At 37.4% G+C, this 21,707-nt stretch overlaps 1 protein-coding gene across 2 annotated transcripts in view; it reads right to left on the bottom strand.

Moving 5' to 3' along the window:
- The window catches only part of NCBP1 (nuclear cap binding protein subunit 1), a 48,034-nt gene extending 26,426 nt beyond the window's left edge, over nt 1-21,608 (bottom strand). The window contains exons 1-11 of one of the 2 annotated variants that reach the window (XM_063081695.1): nt 21,327-21,608; nt 13,852-13,940; nt 13,181-13,281; nt 10,992-11,148; nt 8,438-8,545; nt 7,972-8,093; nt 6,420-6,489; nt 5,745-5,960; nt 4,170-4,267; nt 3,387-3,450; nt 1,780-1,890 (exon numbers count right to left, since the gene is read on the bottom strand). In XM_063081695.1, coding sequence (XP_062937765.1) covers nt 1,780-1,890; nt 3,387-3,450; nt 4,170-4,267; nt 5,745-5,960; nt 6,420-6,489; nt 7,972-8,093; nt 8,438-8,545; nt 10,992-11,148; nt 13,181-13,281; nt 13,852-13,940; nt 21,327-21,360 — 1,170 coding nt within the window. In that variant the 5' untranslated portion in view covers nt 21,361-21,608. Of the gene's footprint in view, nt 1-1,779; nt 1,891-3,386; nt 3,451-4,169; nt 4,268-5,744; nt 5,961-6,419; nt 6,490-7,971; nt 8,094-8,437; nt 8,546-10,991; nt 11,149-13,180; nt 13,282-13,851; nt 13,941-21,326 lie in introns of those variants that run through there. The other variant, XM_063081696.1, reaches the window with a different exon arrangement.
- Nucleotides 21,609-21,707: the final 99 nt, after the last annotated feature.

Genomic DNA, 21,707 nt, shown 5'->3' on the forward strand with positions numbered 1-21,707 from the left:
TATGGAAAATGGTATGGAGGTTCCTCAAACAATTGCAGATAGATCTACCATATGACCCAGCTATCCCACTGCTGGGAATATACCCAGAGGAATGGAAATCATCAAGTCGAAGGTATACCTGTTTTCCAATGTTCACTGCAGCACTATTTACAATAGCTAATAGTTGGAACCAGCCCAAATGTCCATCATCAGATGCGTAGATACGGAAAATGTGGTATATTTACACAATGGAATACTACTCTGCTATAAAAAAGAATGAAATACTGCCATATGCAACAACACGGATGGGCCTAGAAAGAATTATATTAAGTGAAAAACGAGTCAGGCACAGAAAGAGAAATATCACATGTTCTCACTTATTTGTGGGAACTAAAAATAAATAAAAACACAAATAACCTGGGGTGGGGGGGAAGAAGACACAAGAATTACAATTCCTTGAAGTTGATACAACAAAGGAACAGAAATGAGGTTGTTGAGCGGGAGGGGTGAGAGGGAGGAGGGAGGAAGGTTTTGGTAATGGTCCACAATAATCAATCACATTGGATATTGACAAAATAAAATAAAATTTAAAAAAAGAGAGAGAGAGATTGTCAAACTGGATAAAAATCCAGCTGCATGCTGTTTGTAAGATACAGAAAAAAGGAAGAAGAAAGAATAAAAGAAAAAAGAGTGAGAAAAAAGATTATTTTAACCAAAAGAAAGCTCTTGAAGCTATATTAATATTTGAGAAAATAGACCTTGTAAGATAAAGAGAAGCATTTCAGAGCGATAAAAGGCTCACTTCACCAAAAAGATATAACAACTCTTAACTTGTATTTTCCTAATAATATTTACTCAAAACATTCAAAACAAAACTGATAGTACTACTATTAGGAGAAATGAGCAAACCCACAGTTATAGTGAGCGATTAATATATCTCTCCCAGTAACTCAAAGCAGCAGCAGATAGAGAATAATTTAAACACGTACTAATTAATAGACCTGACCTAATCAACTTACAGAGATCCCTGGACCCCCAAATGGTAGAATACATTCTTTTTGTATTTATAGTAAAACTATATTTTAAAAAGGAGGGAAATGACTATCATTTGTCAGAACAGTGTGGGGGTGGGAGTAGAGGGAACCTACTGGGGAGGAAGACAAAGGGAGCTTTTAAGGTAAGGCAATACATTCTATTTCATAACATGGGAGAGGTGTTATGTGTTAACTTTACCATGTGCATTTCAGTCCATCCCTCTTACTCAAATGATGTATTTTGCCACTGAAACTAAGCAAATCAGAACCACCCTTCCTAAAACCTAAAACTTAGAGGAATATAATTAAAATTGAGAAAAATTAGCTCATTAAGTTATTAGTACTATTTTCAAACTGGAGACAGCCATTTATTTTTATGTTAGTGGTATCATTAGGTTTACAGGGATTATTTGCCCTTGTTCTCCAGTCAAATGAATAAATAATCTACTGACTTAAGAAAGAAGACTGTATGTTAGTTTGGGAGAATTTAAAAATTTTTCTTCCCTTAAAAACTGAAATTGTCAAGCTTTTAGTATTTTCTTGAAATTCTTGACCGAAACAGTGAAGTGTAGATCTACTTAATTATAGATACATATATATTTATAGATGTACAAGTACACATATGTAATACACACACACATACACAATACACATTTCAAAAGCTATTTTTTTAACCTACAAAATTTAAGCCCCCAAAACAGAAATAGCTAATAATCTTTTAAAGCCAGAATCAAGACAGTAGGTTTAATAACAAAGGAAAGGATACAACTTGGGGTAGAGAGCCAGGTTGCAGCTTGCACAGTTCAATGAGAAGTGTTGTGTACATCACATCAATGTGAGGGGGTGCTGGAAGTTGAAACAGCTCTGCAAAGATTACCTACAAAAGAATCATTAGTCACAAGTCAATTCAACTGCTACCAACACCTCTACTATTAGAAAGACCTTAACATTCTAAACCTAAACTCTAACTCCATGGCATTCATAATGAAAAAATCATTACTTTTTAATCTTTAAAATTATGCTCTTTCAAACACAAAGATCTGTAACTGAATACCATAATGAACATTTCTTCTCTCTATGACTTGACAGTAAGAGTAGACAAGATTAATGCTTATTTAACCCACACTCCTCCCAGAGAACCATGCAATTAAGTTCCAACTTTGGAAGTTTCAAAGTTGATTCAGGGCAGTACAGTTTACTGAGGGACTTGACAGATCCATTAGAGTTTCACTCCTTTAAGTAATAAAAACCTTTATTAGACTCTGAGGACAGGAAACAGAAGATGGACACGTCATCTCACACTGCTACTTGAAACACATGCCCAGATCTCCTTGGCAGACCGAGACTTCTCTGCCATGCCTTTTGTTCAGTAACTTCTGCTTTCCACCCTGTATAACTGTATAACTGGTGGACCACCTACCTGAAATTCTAAAGCCCTGGTCTGTATTTTTTCCTCTTACCCTATCTCTCACACTCCCATACTTCAGACTGATGAACTTCTACACATTTGCAGATTTAAAAATATAACTTATATTTTGCATTTCAACTGACATGTCAATGAGCCAAGTTCACATCATGAGCATACTTTCAAGTGTTGTCAAGATAGGACAGATGCAGTACTTTTAAAAAAGTATTTTTAAAAAACAATGAAATGCAATATGAATAAAATGTGAATCCTAAATAATACATAATAACTATGTTCTCTCTTTCATGAATACTTTACCATAAAGGAATAATTATTATTCCTTAGTTTGATTCATGTGTGTCATGTGAAAACAATTTTTCAGGACATAAATCTCTACAAGGAGTTCGATTGACTACTAATATCTTTTTGTATGAGTTAATATGGGGTCAAAAGCATTTCTTTTCTTCCTACTTCCAAACTGCTTGGCTCTTTTGGTTTCCAAGAATAAATAAGGATTCATCCCTATCTTGTATTATGGGAAATAATATACTAGTCAGGAGTATACTGGTAACAAAAGGCCAGATAAATGCAGTTAAAGATATGTTATCTGCCTAAAGTAATACAATACTTTAAAGTATTTAAGCCACTTATACATCTCTTAAGTGGACCATGTATATCGACAGAGCTACAGATAACTTACATTATCCATGACAACTATCCAATAATGAAGACATACTATATAAATAATTTATAGGCAACTCAAAACTCCTTGGTCTCAACCTCTTTTCTCTTTACTAACATGGCTAACAGAGCACCCAAACTGACAGCAATTTCCTAACTCCTCTGTTAATTTTCAGTGCCTGACAAGTAGCAAGAAAAAAAAAAAAAAATAAGCCAAGAGTATATTACACTTTAAAGTTAACAGAAAGATTCTGAAATTAGAAACAAGCTCCACATGGAATGCATACCTCAACTATGTGGTAGTTCAAGGGGATCTTGTTCTTCCCTGGATAGCTCACTAGCTGTGCAGCACTACAAGAAGTATAATTGAAGTTTATTAAGTATACAAAGATATGTAAAAAATCAAATAAGCAGTTTCAAAAGCAATGTGTTTAGCTATAAGGAGAGGATATCTTTTCTGAAATGTTCTACATTTCAGGTACTTCACTTAACTACAGCACAAATTATTTTGTCTACATAAGGGAAATCTTTAATGTATCCAAAATTTCTTGAAAGATCAAAAGTAGTCTAAGTAATAATACTAAAGAAACATACTCAGATCTTCGAACGTAAAGAGAGGACCACTCCCCTAATACTGTACTATATTTCTTTCCACCTAGAAATCTAAACCGAAACTTTCCAAGGTCTAAGAAAAATTTATTTAAAATAAATTCTTCCAAAGCTTGGGTGTCTAAATGCTAGAAAACAAAGCAAAACCATCAGTATTCATTTATTCCCGTAACATCCAAACCAAAAGTAGCTTGCCATTCAAGTTCTCCATAGCACATGGCAAATATCCACACAAAAAAACCTGGCATCATATGTACATCACTGTAACACACTCAGAAAAGTACCATTTGATGGTGAAGAGCCTTGAGAAAGTAAAACAAGTGTTTAGAGATTGGTTTTAGCAAGACAGGGAGTCAGGAGGACAGGAAGATTTTCTTATACTCTTACCACGCGTTTTGCTCCAACCAAATCATCAAAATTGCTTTTTCTCCCCTCTAAAAGTACCATGAAAAGAATCTTACCAAGTCTTCCTTTCCTTCCAGTGGGACTTAATGATGCAGTGAAGATTCTCTTCTATTACAAATCTTTCCACTGAATGACTCCCTGGCATAACAGGACCCTGGAAAGAAAACCAAATGTACACAGGTACAGACCTAGAAAACAGATTTCTTTCATTTATTCAACAAATATTTGAGAACCTATTATGTTCCAGGGACTATACTGGGTGTTGGGGATAAAAAGTTCAGAAGTGTGAAATCTCTGTATTTCAGCAAATTTCATTTTTGTGTTCACTTATACCTACAACAAAATTAGAGTGTCAGCTGTTGTGTTAGCATGATACCATACTACCATTGCACATTTTAATTACCAATTCTTATATGAAACAAACTAAATAATTTTTGTATATTACTAACCCTATATAGTTTATTTTTTAAGCCATGATAGTAGATTGCTTCCTAAATAAACAGGGAGAGAGAAAATTCTATTCAAATAATATATAGACATAAAAAATCACACATGCATTGAAAGATGTCCATAGTATATTATTTACGGGAAATTTGGCAATCTCTGGAGACAATTTTGGTTGTCACCACTGAGGAGTGCAGGGGGAGTGCTACTAGTGCATCTAGAGGGTAGAGGCCAGGGATGTTGTAAGCATCTTAAAATACATTGGACAGCCCCCCATAACGTCAACTGTGCTGAGGCTGAGAAACCCTGCTCCATGCTGACTGGGATATACTAAGCAACAGGAATGAATTAGCCAGGCAAGTTTCTATTCAGAACCAATCCAGTAATCACTGTGCTTGCTGCTTAACTGTAAGATAGTCACACAATTGCAGAGATATAAAATAATTAAAGTATACTTAAAATACAAATTTTATACTAAATATTAACAAAATTATACATTTTCTTAAATAACTGTTGAAGTATAACAACTGCCAACCATATGACTTCAAATTTGTATATTTAGAAACGATGAAGTCAGTCTATACTAATCTTTGGAGTTTTGTAATGAAAAAATACTTTAAAATATTTATTTTAAAATAATGACACAATTTGAATAATAACTTAAGACAAGCTATGTTGACTAGAGAGATGGACCATCTTAAAACTAGATATTTTTCTTGAAAAATATCCTTATTAAGGATAATAGCAAAAAGAAAAAAAATAGCTAAAATTATTGAGCATTCATATGTCAGATACTGTACTATGCATTTTCCATGTGTTAGTAATTTAATGTTCATAACAACATTAGTATTCCTTTAGGAAGCTAAGGCACAGAGAGGTAAATCATCCAAGATCACACAGCTAGTATTTGGCTAAACCATGATTAAAGCACCAACCCATGTGGCTCTCAAACCTACACTCAATCCATACAGTATGCTGTCTCTAATCTATTTACACTTGTTAAATATAACTTCTTGCATATGAGGTGATATCATTCACTGAACTAAAAAGTTAACTTCATTGCCATCGATCTCCTTAGATAAAAAACAACTCAATTAAAATGTATCATAGGCATCATTTAAGCAAGATTAAATCACAAGTACCATGCAACACAGGCCATTTCTAGAAACTTTTAGTTGGTCACGTACCTCAGGATCATCTGTGTAATCAAACATTCTGAAGATGACCCTTGGCATTGGGTATGCTGAGTCTTCAGTGTGAGGAGGTGGTGTAAAAGGGGGCAGATTGTGCTGTAGAGCTTCACACAGGATGCTGTCAAAGGCAAGATAAGGTCTTAGGATGTGCCGTTCCTGCCAGCGATCCTTTTTCAATTTTTGAATCTGGGCCCACAGGCAATCTAAATACTAAAGACAGATTAATTTTTAATAATTAATAAATAACATTGACAAAACCAAACATCACTATCCTCTAAGACACAGGATACAAAAAGTAAGCTAACTGCAATTAAATATGGTACAAAAGAATGGCACTAAGTTTTTTTCCTTAAATTTGATTACTTGTTTTATAAAGTGTCACTGTTTGGAGCTGTTACCTCTTACATTTTTCAAGTTGGGCATTTAAATAAAAACTATATCAACTATGTAATAGCCGGAATACCACAGAAAAAGGGAATGTTTCAATTACATTCTAACATTGATTAAAAACCCACTGAATGCCTAGGGCTTAGAGGAGTTGCATCTCTGACACAAAATGTGGAAACCTAGCTAAGCTGCACAAATGGCATGGTTTGAGTATGTTACAGTGATAAGAATCTACTAAAGAGATGACTGTGCTTGTATCACAAGAGACTGCAATCAATTTACCTCTTCTTGTGGATGTGGTTTATCAGCAGTCCATACTTGTAACATGGGCACATGAGTCTTCTGGCGTCTTCTAAACATAAAAATGAAAATCTACATTTAGACTTCCAAAAAAACATGAAAAGATGCTCGGTTGCTTTCAATAATTACTAAAATGCAAATTAAAGCAATGAAATAATATTTTTTCCTATCAGATCAACAGATATTAACATTTTTGATAATGCTGATATCTGATTATACTATATATACCTGATTTTGTATTTCAAAATGTAGGTAAATATGTAGTCTCAAACACTGCTGGCAGGGAGGTTAATTGGTATAATCTCTTTGGAAGAGTATAATCTCTTTGGAAGGCAATTTGACTAAATCTATCAAAATTAAAATTGTTCAGAACCTTCAAGCCAGCAATGCCCTTTCTAAGAATTCACATTCCCCATAAATATATTTGCACACATACACAAAGACATATACACAAAAATATTCACTGAGACACTGTTTACAAGACTGAAAATAACCTAAATGTCCATCAAAAGAGGACTAGTTAAAGAAATCATGGTACATTAAAACAGTGGAATACCATACAGCTGTTAAAAAGAATGAGGTAGAGCCATAGACTTTTATGCAACAAATCTAAGTTATAGTAAGAATAAAAAAGCAAGTGAAAAACAGTGTGTATATTAGATTGTCATTTGTATAAAAAGGAGGAAGATATATATATATATGCACAAACATACAAAAGTTCTTTAGGCTTCTTTTAACTTTATTTGTAACCAACTAAGTAGATATTAACAGTATCCAAAGAAGTACCTAATAGACAGAAAGTAGAACAAGAAAATGTGCAAAAACTTAAGCAAAACACAACTGTCACTATGCTGCTGGGTAATTAATTAAACATAAATTTACTAACCAGGCCTATTATTAGTATTATATCTAACAAGATAAACCAAGTTTTTACACTGGCTTGGAAGATGTGGGTAATGGGAAGATATGGGACTATTTTAATTGAAATGTGTCATATTACTTAAGAAGTGTGGGCTGGGTGGAAGGTTAAGGAGTTCCGCTTTAAGGGCTTGGTGTAGGATTAACTTACATGAAATAAATGTACTATATTATGTTAAGGCAGTGGTTCTCCACCTGTGAGATATATTAATAATACAGACATACAAACCTCTCTCCCAAACAGCATAATTCACTAGGTCTGGAGGTTAGAGTCAGAGCATTTTAAGTACCACAATTCTTATGCACACTAATATCTGAGGAACTAATGTAGCAGGGTGACTTATGCCTTTTTCATGTATAAAAGCAGCTTAATAGAAGCTATTTTACCAAGTCCTTTGTACTGACAAAGTAAGCAAACATATTTGATTATTTTGAGGTCTAAGTGAGTTACAACAGTAGAAGAATGAGATTACCTAGAGAATGCCTTCAGGAACTCTACAGCTTATTTTTGAGAAATGAAACTCAAATAGTATCATTAACAGATAAAATGTGACACATTTGTTATATCAGTAAGAGATCCTTTGCCTAAACAACGAAGAGTACTATGTGACCTTACTTAAGATAGCTTTCAGTGTTGGCAAAGATGCGGTCCATCTCTGCATCTTTCTTTTCGTACAACTCCTTTCCAACCCAGGGCAAAGACGACAGAAATGCAAACACATACCAATCCCTTCGCACCTAAAGAATTTTTAAAAAGGTAAGTTTAAAATATATGCTTGTTAATTTTCATTCATGTTTTATTTACTCTTGAATGAAATCTTATGAAAGCTATTTAATAGGGCTTAAGACATCTGGCTCATTCACAGCATTTCTAGATATATAAGTTCTAATCTTACTAGACAGAATCATATAAATTAACATAGAGATGTCATAAGAATCACCAGTATGCCAACTGACTTAACTTTTAGACATTAAGAATTTACGGTGTAATAATCTGTTATCTTTTGTTTACTGCTAAAGCGTTACCAATGAAAAATTCCTAGTACTATGTGGACAAGATTCACCATAAGGGATTCTCTTACCTGAGGCACATCTTCCTCCTGAGTTACACTCACAAAATTTTCAAACATAGCAACCATCGATGGGGCAGCAATCACGTGACAATTCACAAGATCAGATAAAAACCGAACCTATTGGGGCAAACAATTTCTGCTATTAAATATCCCTTATAACTACAAAATAAGCAATCTTGTAATGGTCTACATCATTACATAGCCCAAGGGCTGAATCTAGCCGACTGCCTGTTTTTGCACAGTAAAAAGGTTTTTAGATATTTAAATGTTTGAAAAAAAAAAAATCAAAAGAATATTTTATGACACTAAGAAATTATATAAAATTCAAATTTTAGTATCCATAAGTAAATTTATTGGAACATAGCCATGCTCATTTGGTTACATATTGTCTGTGGTTGCTTTTGTGTTACAATGGCAGAATTGAGTAGTTGTGACAGAGGCCATATGAGGAATCTGTGAGATTACAGGTTTCCATGCTATAACATATTAAGAACTGAGATTGTAAAATATTCTAGGTACTTCAACCTACAATCTCCTTTTCTGTTTGACTGTGAATAGTTTTCACTGAACTACAGAAATGGAAATTATAAAACAAATATTTATTGGTTGTCCTTTGTGTGCCACTGCAAAGCCCCTTGTAGGATACTCATAATCTAGTGGGACAAACACTATTTCAACACAAAGGGATGACTCCTATACTAAAATGTAAACAAAAAATGCTCTAGGAACAGTGACAAAGGGAGAGGAAAGGGCATCATAAAGGAGGTTAACAATTGGGCTAGGTCATAAAAGATGAGCAAATTATTCCTCAAATGACCAATAAAGAAAGCATTCGAGGCAGAGAACTTTTAAAACAAGGTGTGTTCAGGGATCTGCAAGTAATTTTGATATAGCTGTAGGGTGTGTGGGAAGTAAGGATAGAGAAATGAACTGGGGCAATCTGAAGGGTCAGGCCAAAGAGTATGGACTCTAATACTATGGCCTACTGGGTGTCCAAACTTTAATTGTGTAGCCAGTACAAAAGAATTTGATCACATATCTCCAACACGTGTATATTTATTTATGATATACACTGGAGCATTATCAATGAACATATTAAGTATCAGTGAGACTTAATTCCATTTTCACTTAAGATAAATAACACTTCTAATATCTATTTCCTGTAACCCAATGAATCATCTTATGCACTAGCTTTAAAGACCATTTACTGTAGACAATAAGAAGGAACTAAGGTTTCTAACCAGCAACCAATGTGAGCACAGCCTAGTTATAGAAGGACCACTCTGGTGTCACTGCAGAAGATAAAGTGAAAGGCAGAGAATACAGATGTAAAGAGATGAGTTTAAGAGGCTGTGCTGTAGATTGGATGCCCCCTCAACCTCACTGAAGCTTAAATCCCCACTGTAATTGTTGAGGGTGGGAAATCCTATCACAGTAATTGAAAAGTGGGGCCTTGAAGAAGTGATTAGATTGTAGGACCATGCTATAGTGAATGGATTAAAAATGGTGGTCAGGGGTGTGGTTCTGAGAGCTTTAAAAGAAGAGCATGAGAGGTTAGTCTCTCTCTGCTCCGCCATTTTCTGCCATGTGAGCCCCTGGGTCACTGCTGCCACCAGCAAGACCCTCACCAGATGTGTTCCCTGCACTGTGAACTTCCCAGCCTCTGAAACCATAAGCAATAAATTTCATTTTCTTATAAATTACCCAGTTCCAGGTATTTTGTTATAAGTAACAGAAAGAAGCTTATACAGGCTGTTAAGAACATGAACTATGTTATAGACCCTGGAGACAGAGACAAAATAGATTTGAGAGAAATTCAGGAGGTAGAATTGACAGGGCTTGGGATGCTTATGTTGTAAAGAGACAAAAGGAAGACAAAAACTAGTGCTCAGGTTTCTAGATGGGTTATCCAGTAGACAGTGGCCACTGTGTATGAGATGGAGAGAGGACAGAAGGAAAGGAAGTATGAATAATGCATTAATTTAGGGGTGTCCAGGTAAGGTATCTAAAGGCTTTGCAGGTAGCATTTGGAATATAGGCCTTAGCTCAAGAGAAAGGCTGAAGTTTGAGACACAGCTATAGATTTTGGGGGTGAGGGAAAGGGGGTCATCAAAGTAAAGGTGGTTTATGAAGCTATGAGAGTGAATGAGAATGCTTCAGGAGAGTGTTTAAAGAAAAGTCAAGTAAGGACAGAATCTGGGGAAACACAAAAATTTAAGGGGAAAAGAAAGATGACCCAATAAGAGGAGACTGAGGAATAGAAGGTAGATGGCAGAAGGAGGTCCTGAAAAAAGTGGTGCTGCAGAAACCAAGGGTTAAGAAAATAATGTAAAGAATCACATGGTGCAGGGAGGTCAACTAGGATTTAGAGTGAAAACAAGCCACTGGATTTGGTAATGAGCTGTGTTACCTTTAATGAGAATAGTTGCAAAAGAGCAGCTGTTGGGGTGAGTGAGCAACTGTATTTCAAGAGAAAGAATAAATTATTTGTTTGTAGCTCACCTTTTCCCTCCATCCCAACACTAAGTCAATAACATACAAAAAAAGTAAACAAATAACTTACCAAATATACAGCTTCATTATAATTGTTTGCTTTCAGTGATTCTTTAAGTTGACGAATCATGGCTTCTACAAATTCTCCACCAAAGTTGTAATTCCTGGCATTCAGCAGTCCAACTAATGTTGTATAAATTGTCAACTTCTCAGGTAACAGACGTGCACTGATTTGAGAACCCAGTATGACAAGAAAACCCCCAAACAATGGCATTATGTTAAGTTGCTGAATTTTATATAAGCCTTTCATCATTTCATTAATTTTGGAGCAGGATTACTTTCAGCTATGTTTTTTACAGAAAAGGGATTAAGTGTCATTAAGAAGAGTTGCAGGTGTGGCCCCTGAAAGTTTTAATTTTAACTCGTAAGTTAATCTAAGAGTTAGAAAGTAAAACAGTCTGTGAAGTTATCACACCGAAATAAACATTACTAATGCTAGACCAGTCTTTCTTCAAATGTGCTTAAGAAACTGAACAGCAGTTCCACGGAAAATGGTTTCCATGGTAAAATATCTTGGAAATGCTGGGTAGAACTAGTTTCATTAATGTAGAATCACTGCGGGATGGGGGGTAGAGCACAGCATTCAGAGTTTCTGAACTTAGCTAACCAAATGTCATGGGACCAGAATTCTACTTTGAAAAACACTATTCTAATTGCTTAAAAAGATGTGGAATTACAACCAGTTCCACTAAGTTCCTATCAGTTAAATATGTTACTATGACATAGTTAAGATTTGTTTATATCTCAGTTGCTTATTCCAAGTGTATTGATTTCATTAAATTTATTTGTAGGGAAGAGGATTACAATAATAAACTTTTAGAAAAAGCAAATGTTGCTTCCTAATTTAGGCAGCCTTTAGAAATTAGCTCAAAAAGAAAAGCAAATAAGAACTAATAATTCTGTAGGAAAGGGATTCCCTTATACTTATGTTTTCCTAAGGTACCCAGCAGAGCATTAGGGACAATTTAGGTCTTCAAAAAATACTTGTGAACATGTACAAATAAATGTTGAAATAATAATTAAAAAAATACTTATGTTGATAGTAACAACGCTTCCTGAAACCATCTCAAAGCCAGAAATTATAAAAAACCACTACCAAGCAATACCAGTCCAGCTTAAAGAAACATGGCTTCCAACTGAGTTTAAGTATAAATGCTACACCATTCTAACAAATACTTTCAAAATAGAAGGTATCTTGTAGATAACTATAGCAAAATAATTTTTCTTGGTAGTTTCTTAGTCCAAGGATGTCTTCCTGAATATAAATTAGATTCCTTGTAAAACTTGTAAAGCAAATTAACTGCACTTTAACTATGAAAGGTTAAAATGAAATCCACCGAGAGTTTCAGTTTTGTATAAACATTTTAAAATTTCAAAACTGAGCTGCAAGCATTAAAAAAGTTATTTTAAAATAACTCAACTTTAAAGTCACCTTCATAATTTAAAAATATCTCATAGATACACTGTAATTTCAAGTAAAGTACAAAGATTCCCATTTATCCAGAAGTCGTGGCTAGTTCTTTGCAAGGCAAACAATTCAGAGTGATCAATGTCTATCTGAGGGACAAGAAAGTCTAGATTGCTACTTCCACCATTGTGAGAAGTTGTTTCATGAAATCACTTTAATTTACTTACAAATTATATGCTGTTACCTGTTCTAGCTAACCTAACTCAGAGAAAGATTATGCCTATTAATAGCTTCAAAACCATCTTCGGTCTTCCAAGAAGGGCTATTACTTGAGTTACCAGTTGTCAAATTTATTTGGTATTACAGGTTAAATTCTATTTTATACATTTAAATGTACATGCTTTAAAAAAAAAAAACCTCTGGGGTTGGCTGATTAGCTCACTTGGAGAGCATGGTGCTGGTGACAGCGAGGTCAAGGGTTCAGATCCCCATATAGGCCAGCCACCAAAAAACCCACAAAACAACCTCTGAATGAGAAAGTGTCTACTTTCTCATTTAAAAAGTCAGTTCAAAGGATTGTAAGATTCCAAGAAGCAAAACATAAGGAAAATGCTGTTTTAGTCCTATTTATCCCTAAGAAAAAGAGTTCACCAAAGGTCATTTGTACAAATTTCCTGATAGAAGAAAGCCAATGGCATATAGAACAAAAACACATCTTTGAACATTTCCCAAAGGATTTAAGAGTAGATAATACATTATCACCTGGATTTATAAATCTTTTGCATACATACACTGTACAAAGAAGCCTTAAGATCTTGCTCTTGTAGTTAGGGAGATCGGCTTCTAAAACACCCGCCAAGCCTTCTAGGTTGCTTTCCAAAGAGCAGGCACTCTGTAGAGGACATCACATTAAATATCTGTCAAGTTCAGCAATTAGTGAATTAAAATAAGATTGCTGATCAAAAAAAAAGTTAAGGTCTTACATGCATAAGGTACTATCACAGGTTTAGTATAAAACAATTCAGGTAGTCATTTTTCTTTAGAAATCCATGAAAGAGAATGAATGAAATAAAAAAATAAGCAGTCTAAGAGACCAGTATTAGAAATAGGAAGGCATCAAGGGCTCTATTTCATCTCTCTTACTAATTCACTATCTGATTCTGGGCAAATTATCTCAAGTATCCAGGTCTGGCTTAGTTCATTTATAAATTGAGAGGACTATTCCCTAGTCCCTTCTAAGGCTTATCTTTTATGAAAATTATTAATTATTAAATTACTAATTACTAAATAGTCTCAATTATCTGCATCCCAGATAACTGAACATGCATTCAGTTTGGAATACAGATGCATAGAAGCTTTGCTTAAAACTTAGATCACCATGTTTTCAGTGGCAGAAATTCATCAAAGCACAGTCAACCACAGTCAACCACCCATCACAGTCTGCGTCTATTGAAGTGCATACCTTTTCTCCTACTTTGCATATTAAAGATTCCAAATGATCTTCAGTTTCATTTGCATCAGAGGTCTTTCTCCTTTTGTGAGGCTGTCCACCTATTTCAGCAATATAAAAAAACATTACTTGATGAATCTGCTACCACAAACCTTTTTAGGCTATAGTCCCTCTCCTACCAGGCCCTAATTTTTACAGAATAGAAGTTCTTAACTGACCCTCCATTTCTCAGACTAGGGAGATTAACCGATGGTCTCCATTTCCAGGGCCACAATATATAATAACTCCAGGAAGCATTATTTATATTAAATGTTATGTAAAGAGTGCCCCAGGGAACTATGCAATGCAGCATCCCTGTCCATTTCTGTGGACAGGCTGAAATAGTGCCAACAACATGCTAAACACTAGTAGTTAGCAGAATACTCATGTACTGCTACTCCCATTCTTTTAACTTATATTGTTCACTGATCCTCAGTTGCTTGTTCCTAAACCTGGTAGTGTCAGTAGTACTTGTTACTCTAATAATCTAACATAGTTATTATGTAAACTGATAAAATAATGGTATAAAACCAAAAGCTGAATGCTTGGAAAGATCTGACTAGAAGAAAAAAGAAAAGCTGTTGTATTAAGTATGAAGAGGAAAACTTCAAAAGATGTGAAAAGGGAGCATTAAACATTTGGATTCCTCACTTGCTTTACAAGTACCTGAGCTTTTCTCAACTCTTCAATTAACAGTTTCAGTTCTGTAGACCACAAAGCACGAAAGTATAGTTTATTCCAAACAATGGGAACTACAATCAGCATACAAATACTCAAAGAAAAGTCCTGAGCACTATATCAAATAATTGATGGGAAAAAGTACCCACATGTTTTATGATTCCCTGCTTTAACTGGCTCTTACTAACTGAGTACTTAACTGATCCTGATTCATTCAAAAACTCTATCATTCAAAAAATCTTAACATATTTTTAAAAAGATCTAGCACTCTGAGATCATTATCAATCACCTGTCCCTTTGATTGCTGAAGAATTCAAGTTGAATAAAGCTGTGCTACAAATCAACCTCAAGCACTGGACTGTCTATTGTCCAGACCCTTGCTGTTGATGATCTCTTAACATACCTACCTTAAATCCGTTTATGGAATAATATATGGCTTGAAAAACTAAAAGCGTTAGTACTAGAACATGACGCTATTGCTATACAATGTTGGCTAGTCTCCTAATATAATTCAATTTTCAACTTCCATCATTTATATTATTAGGACATGTGGACGAGGAAGCAATAGTTTATAATTGTGCTGGGACTCTATATTAATAATGAAAATCTGCAGTTGGATATAGGGTTTCTGCAATGGTGCAGCCAGGTGACCTTTAGCTAAGATTAGTACAAAATAATGGGATTATCAAGAGAAAGGGAAAAAAGCCTTGAAGACAATGCAGAAGCCTCTGGGGGCAACCCTTTCATTTCAGGCCCAAAGACCTAGGGAGACAAAATGGTCTTGGGGAACAGGCCTGAGGTGCCCTACACAGGCTTGCTGCCCAGGGCCACCTCTGGATGCTGCTCCCCATACCAGCACCCCAGCTGTGGCTAAACTGACCCCATGTGTGGCTGGACGCACAGCTTTGGAAAATACAAGCCAGAAACCTTGGCAGAGTCCACATGGTGTTAGGTCTGCAGGCTTGTGGAATGTCCGAGCTGGGAAGGCGTGGGAACCTCCACCCCAATTTCAAAGGATATATGGGAAAGCCTAGGGACCCAGGAAGAGATCTGTTGCAGGTGCGGATTCACTGCATAGTCTTTGCTAGAAAAATGCCAAGTGGAAAGGTGGGGTCAGGGGTGCAGCAGAAAAACCCCATCAGCGCCATGCCTAGTGAAGCTGTAGGAGTGGGATGGAGACCTCAGACCTGGGGAGCTACCAGAGTGGAACACCAGCTGGGAGAGCTAAGTGGGGCCTGAGACCTGGAAAGCCATAGGAGTGGAGCTGCCAAGGACTTGGGGACCCAACCCCCACACCAGCGTGCAGAGGACACCGAACATGGAGTCAAGGTATATGATTTGCCAGCTGTAAGATTTGATGCTTGCCCTGCTAGGTTTTGGACTTGTTTAGGACCTGTTACACCTTTCTTTTGGCCTGCTTCTCCCTTTTCGATGGGAATATGCATTCTTTGTCCCATCACTGTATCTTGGAAGTAGATAACGTCTACTGATTTCACAGATGGAACTGTGAACTTTGGACTTTTGAGTTGAAACAAGTTGAGATTTGGTGATGAAATGCATGTATTTGTGTGTGAAAAGGACATGAGTTTTGGGGGGCCAGGGGTGGAATGTAGTGGATTGAATTATATCCCCCCAAAACTCACTGAAGCTTGAATTGTGTCCCCAAGTTTTATGTATTAGAAACTTAGCCCCCACTGTGACTGTTAAGACGGGGGGAAATCCTATTATAGTAATTGAGAGGTGGGGCCTTGAAGAGGTGATCGGATTGTAGGACCGTGCAGCAGTGAATGGATTAATAATGGTGATCAGGGAGGGATGTGATATGGAGCACTTTAAAAGGAGAGTGCATGAGGAGGTTAGCTCTCTCTCTGCTTCCACTACCTTACAATGTGATACCCTGCCATCTCTGTCTCTACCACCAAGGCTCTCACCAGATGTGCTCCCTGGACTTTGGACCTCCCACCCTCTGGAACTGAAAGCAATAAATTTCATTTTCTTTACAAAATACCCAGTTCTGTATATTTTGTTATAAGCAACAGAAACGGACTAAAATAGTTTCCTAGTAGCATGTTATATTTAACTTCAATCTTCTTCAGACCTGTACAAAGAAAGTGAACTATTTTTACAGAGTTCATAATCACTTACTTGCCTCTAAAATATTTGGCTTGAAATGTATGGTGATTCTCATAAAACACAGCACCCACTATTCAAAGCTTGGCATGTTAAAAATCCTCCAATGACTGAAATGATCTTCAGATGCCACATGAACTTAACCTGAATAAAACCAATCTATTTACTATCCAGATAAGACCAGAGGGAGGTATTATAAGAGGCTATGGAGTAAAGCACTTGGTGCTTTGACTTCCCAACCCCTTAATTACCATTATAATCTGTTTTAAATAACCATTGAATATAATTTTGAAGGGATAATGCCACAAAAAGTATAACACGTATGTAATGTGACAGCTGAGATGTATTCCTGGAGATATCTGCCCGTGTAAAATTATGAACATGTGTGGCATATAGGGATCAGTGACCTTGCTTCTTAAGTATACATCAAACCTAAGTCACAGGACCTATTAAGATTCCATCACCGGCAAAGCCAACTTTCACACAAAGGTCTTTTATTTCTAGGGTTCATTAACTGAAAAGGAAACTACATGCTTGGTACAATGTTTACATAAGCTTCCAGCCAGGACACTCACATAGCCTTTTTCCAAAGCAGTAGTTCTCAACCAGGTGTCATTTTGCCCCTAGTGGCCATTTGGCAATGCCTGGAGACATTTTTAGTTATCACAACTGGGGAAGAGCTATTGGCATCTAGTGGGTGGAGGCCAGGGATGCTGCTCAACATCTCACAGTGCACAGCACAACAAAGAATAATCCAGTCCAAAATGTCAACAGTGCTGGAAACTTGTTCTAGAAAGCAGAATATATGAATACAGTAGTGTTCTTCAGGACCAGATTTTGGTGAGGCTGCGAGAATGCAGATGCTGAAAAACAAACTGAATGAGAGCAGTTTTTGTTTGCTTGCTTATTTTTAAACCTTAATTACACTGTTCCCTTCTTTCTTGCCAACCCTTTATACCACCTCCACAGCCTCCCTAACTTAACTATCCAGCAGCTGGCTTGTTCCCAAATCAATTTGGATCATACCCCATCTTTAAAGCAGTCCTCCTAGGCCATTTTGAAAGCTTGAAAAGGGGAAAACAATGCTGCAGGGAGAGAAGGTAGAGTTTCTGAGAAAAACTAGAAAATACATGTACATAGTCATACCTCTGAACTGCAAACCCTCTTTTCATTTTGGCTGTACTGAAGGAAAGATTTGTTTGGAGAATGGGAGGAGACAGAAAATATTAAGAGGGGAGAAAACTATAGACACAATCTGAACTCATGGACAATAATAAGATATTGAACTGAGAAGAGAACCTGAGTGAGAGCATAAGAAGTATAATAAAACACCTTAGTTAAGAATAAAATTTTGGAAGTTAGTAGAATGTTTTCATGTACCCTGAAGAAAACATATCTGTGGTAGCTCCCAATGCAAGAACAGAATTTACATTAAAATGTAACTATGTAAAAGTTCTACAATGGAAATTAAAGTTATATATTGCCACTTCACTCTGACAGTTTTGGCTGGTATAGAAGACAGAAGCAGGTCTTCATTAAAACCCATCCGAAAAGGTCTTAATATACCAAGTAACGTTCCCCTTGTAATGTGATCCTAATTTTATATGGATACATATAGTATATCTTATATCCCTACCAGAATTAGATGTACTATAAGAAATTTTAGACCTGCAAAGTGGTAAACAAAAACCAACCCTGTTAAAGAAAAAAAAAATGTAACAAAACCAACAATGTAAAAGAGAAGTATTGTATCTTGATCCTGCAGATTTAAAACGTTTTTGAACAATCTAAGTCTGTTCTTAAAAAACCAAAACAATGTATTAGACACATATGCGTATCCTATAGCAACTGAACAGCTTCAGACACATAATGAGAGTCTAAAAAATGAGATCTAGCACTAGACTAGTATCATACACATTACTTTCCACTTAGGATTTCCCTTTCCTTGTGTATGAATTGACTACTAGGTGAATTTCATTGGTATGTTCTCCTAACCCCATTGCTCTGAATAGTCTAGTCTCGACAAAGAGATACAATTTTTAAATCATCCTATATGAGCTGACCCCTTGCTACATCTCTGATCTTATCTCATATAATTTCCCCCTTACTCACTGCTCCAGCAACAGTGGCCTCCTTGCTGTTCTGTGAACATGACAGGAATGTTCTTGCCTTAAGGCCTCTGCATGCATGGTTCCCTTTGTTTGAACCACTGCTATTCCCCGTGTCTTGCTCCTGTATCTCTCACAGGTCTTTATCAGATGCAATTCTCAGTGAGGCCTTCCCTGACCAACCTGTATAATACTAACTCCTCCTTCATAGAAGTCTTTACCCAACATTATTTTTCTCCATAGCACTCGTCATCATATGACACAGTATACTTTACTTGATTGTATTCTGTCTCTCCAGGACACAAGAAGGGAGGCTCCCTCTTAATATGGTCCGTTGCGCAAGTAGTTAGAACAGTGCTTTAGCACTGTTAAGTATTTGTTGAAAAAATGATCACATATATAGTCAAGCATTTGGAAAGTCAGAGTGGTCAGTGACTGATAGGAGCTGACAATCCAGAAATGCTCAGGTGCATCTATTTAATTCTGGCTGTAAGAATTCCTAGTCTATTTTAAGCTAACTTACATTATTTAAGCTTCTAATATTACTTATTTTTAAAAAAATTAGTAGATGCTGAACTAAAATGAAAGCATCCAAAATATTTGATTCAGATAGTTGTTTAGGGTAAACCCTAGCTGATCACTACCCAAATTGTGGTGATTTACAAAAATTCCAGATTTGGTGTGTTATCAAAGAGAAACTATTGCTGCCACTCTATTAACTTATCCACCATAATAGACTTCACTTCATGAATGCCGTATTTTACTTCTCTTTGTCTTTTTTTCTCTGAGGTTCCTGCAGCAAGACCTAAATGGACAGTGACTTTAGCTGCTGGCTGGTGTTAAAAAAGAGCCAATTTCAAGAAAGTTATGCAAGTCTCCCAATAACCAAAGCAAGGTTATTTTTCTACATATCCACACTCCAATTCTCCAGGCTGCTCTCTGGTGAATTTCCCTTCTCTTTAGGGATGTCCTAGAAGGGAGCGGGAGAAAAATGGATAGATAAAAGAAAGCATAAAAAGAACAAAGAAAATTGGAAGAACAAAAGACTCAAGTTCTCTAAACCTCAAGTGATGACTTCAAGCATATTAATTTTTGATTAGTCAAAGTGCACAAAAACTCTATTTTCTGTGTCCTGTACAGAGGTTGGACAAGAAGCCTCCTATGTTAAAATCAAAGCATGCAGCATAGTTACAGCTATGTAGTGAAAAAGAGCCCTGGACTTGCTCTACCTGGTTCTGGGCACCTCTCAAGCCATGCTCTAGCAGAAATCTGGAGTTTCACTGCTAAAGTTAAATACATGTGGTTCTGCCACCCCCCCCCACCCCCACAACATTCATGGAAAGAAAAATGCTAGTGGTGAAAACCTATTCAGTTTAAAAGTGTTGTTTTTTCTTCCACTGTTGGCATCTGACAATGTTTATCACCTCTTAAGCATTAACAGGTGACAAAATAAGCATCATCATGAGCCAATGGTTACATGTATTATCTCATTTAACACGCACCAAAACCAGAAGACATAAATACCATTATTTCCATTACAGACTAAGGTTTAAAGAGGTTACACAACCTGGGCAAGATCACAAAGTAAATGGTAGGGTCTAGTTTTGAACCCAAACCCTCTGGTTGCAAAGTCTGGTCTCTTAACCATTATGATACAATCTCTTCAATAAATAACACGCTAAAATATTCATAACAGAATTACTCTCTCTTTCTTTCTGTAGATTTGTTCTTGATTGGTTTCTGTAATACTTATGTGTGATGTTAGTACCTTTTCCACGTTTTAACTAGCAAAATTCTTAGTTTTTTTGACGGCAACACCATGATTTCTATGAGCAAGACCATCCAAATGGAGATGGGGACCCCTGGTCCAAATCTCTCAGAGTTCTCTAGTTAGTTTTCCAGCCCTCTTTCTTGTAGGAGGGAAATACCCTTACCGCCAGTTCAAAATCTAACATAACATGTGTCTGTTTATTAGTGACCTCTTGGGTGTGCCTAAGAGACAGAATCTTTCCCCTACAGCTTGAAAGAAAGCAAACCAAGGGATAACCGGCACAGGAGCAGAGTTCAGACTGCAATTCATCAGATCTCTCAATCATGGCTTTGTTCCTTTCCTTCAACAAAGTCTTTTTCAAGTGCAGCTTTGAGGATTAAAAAAGAGACACTGGGAGCAGTGCGTCCCTGTCACCGACCCTGAGAGGTGGCAGCAGACACAGATGTACTTCCCTGCTCGGCGGTGCAGGACTAAATTCTGAAGCGTCCCGGAGAAACCAGGGGTCTATCCATGGGATTCACAGGCCTCCTGTCCCCACGACTGGCCGACGACTAAAGGAGTTGGGGCGGGGAGGAGGGGGCAGTCGCGTTCCTGAAACGGCCCAGCCACACCCACGCTATGCCACCCTCCTTCCCTCGGTGACTCCTCGAAAGCCTCCGGGGGAGGGCTCCTTGTCCTTTCCCTCAAGGCCGAAAGCCAAAGAAGCCAAACCTCGGCTCCCACCCGGTCGCGGCCTCGACGGTCGGGCCGAGAGCACTCACCATCATTCTCGTCGCTGTGCCGCCGCCGCGACATGCCGCCCGTCGGTGCGCTACGGAGCCGAGACTCCGGGCGGGAAGCACAGCAGGAACCGTCGGGCCGCCGGCCGGCGCGAAGACAGCAGCGAGGCGCGAGGCTGGGCTGGCGCGCAGGCGCACTCGCTCGCGACGGCTCCCGGAAGCGCGAGGAGAGGCCACCGGGTGGGCCGGGCTGGCTCGGTTCAGCGACAGCCGGCGTCCGGGCCGGACACAACCGCCCCCTCGGGCTCCTGCCGGCCGCTTCCTTCTCCCGCCTTCCGCTCTATGTCCTTCCGGGGCCTCGCAGAAAGTGCGGCCGCTTCAGCCAGCCAGGGTGGCGTTAGGGGGCCGCTCTAGTCCCCGCCT

Source organism: Cynocephalus volans, chromosome 17 (genome assembly GCF_027409185.1).
Source record: "Cynocephalus volans isolate mCynVol1 chromosome 17, mCynVol1.pri, whole genome shotgun sequence".
Classification (NCBI taxonomy): Eukaryota; Metazoa; Chordata; class Mammalia; order Dermoptera; family Cynocephalidae; genus Cynocephalus; species Cynocephalus volans.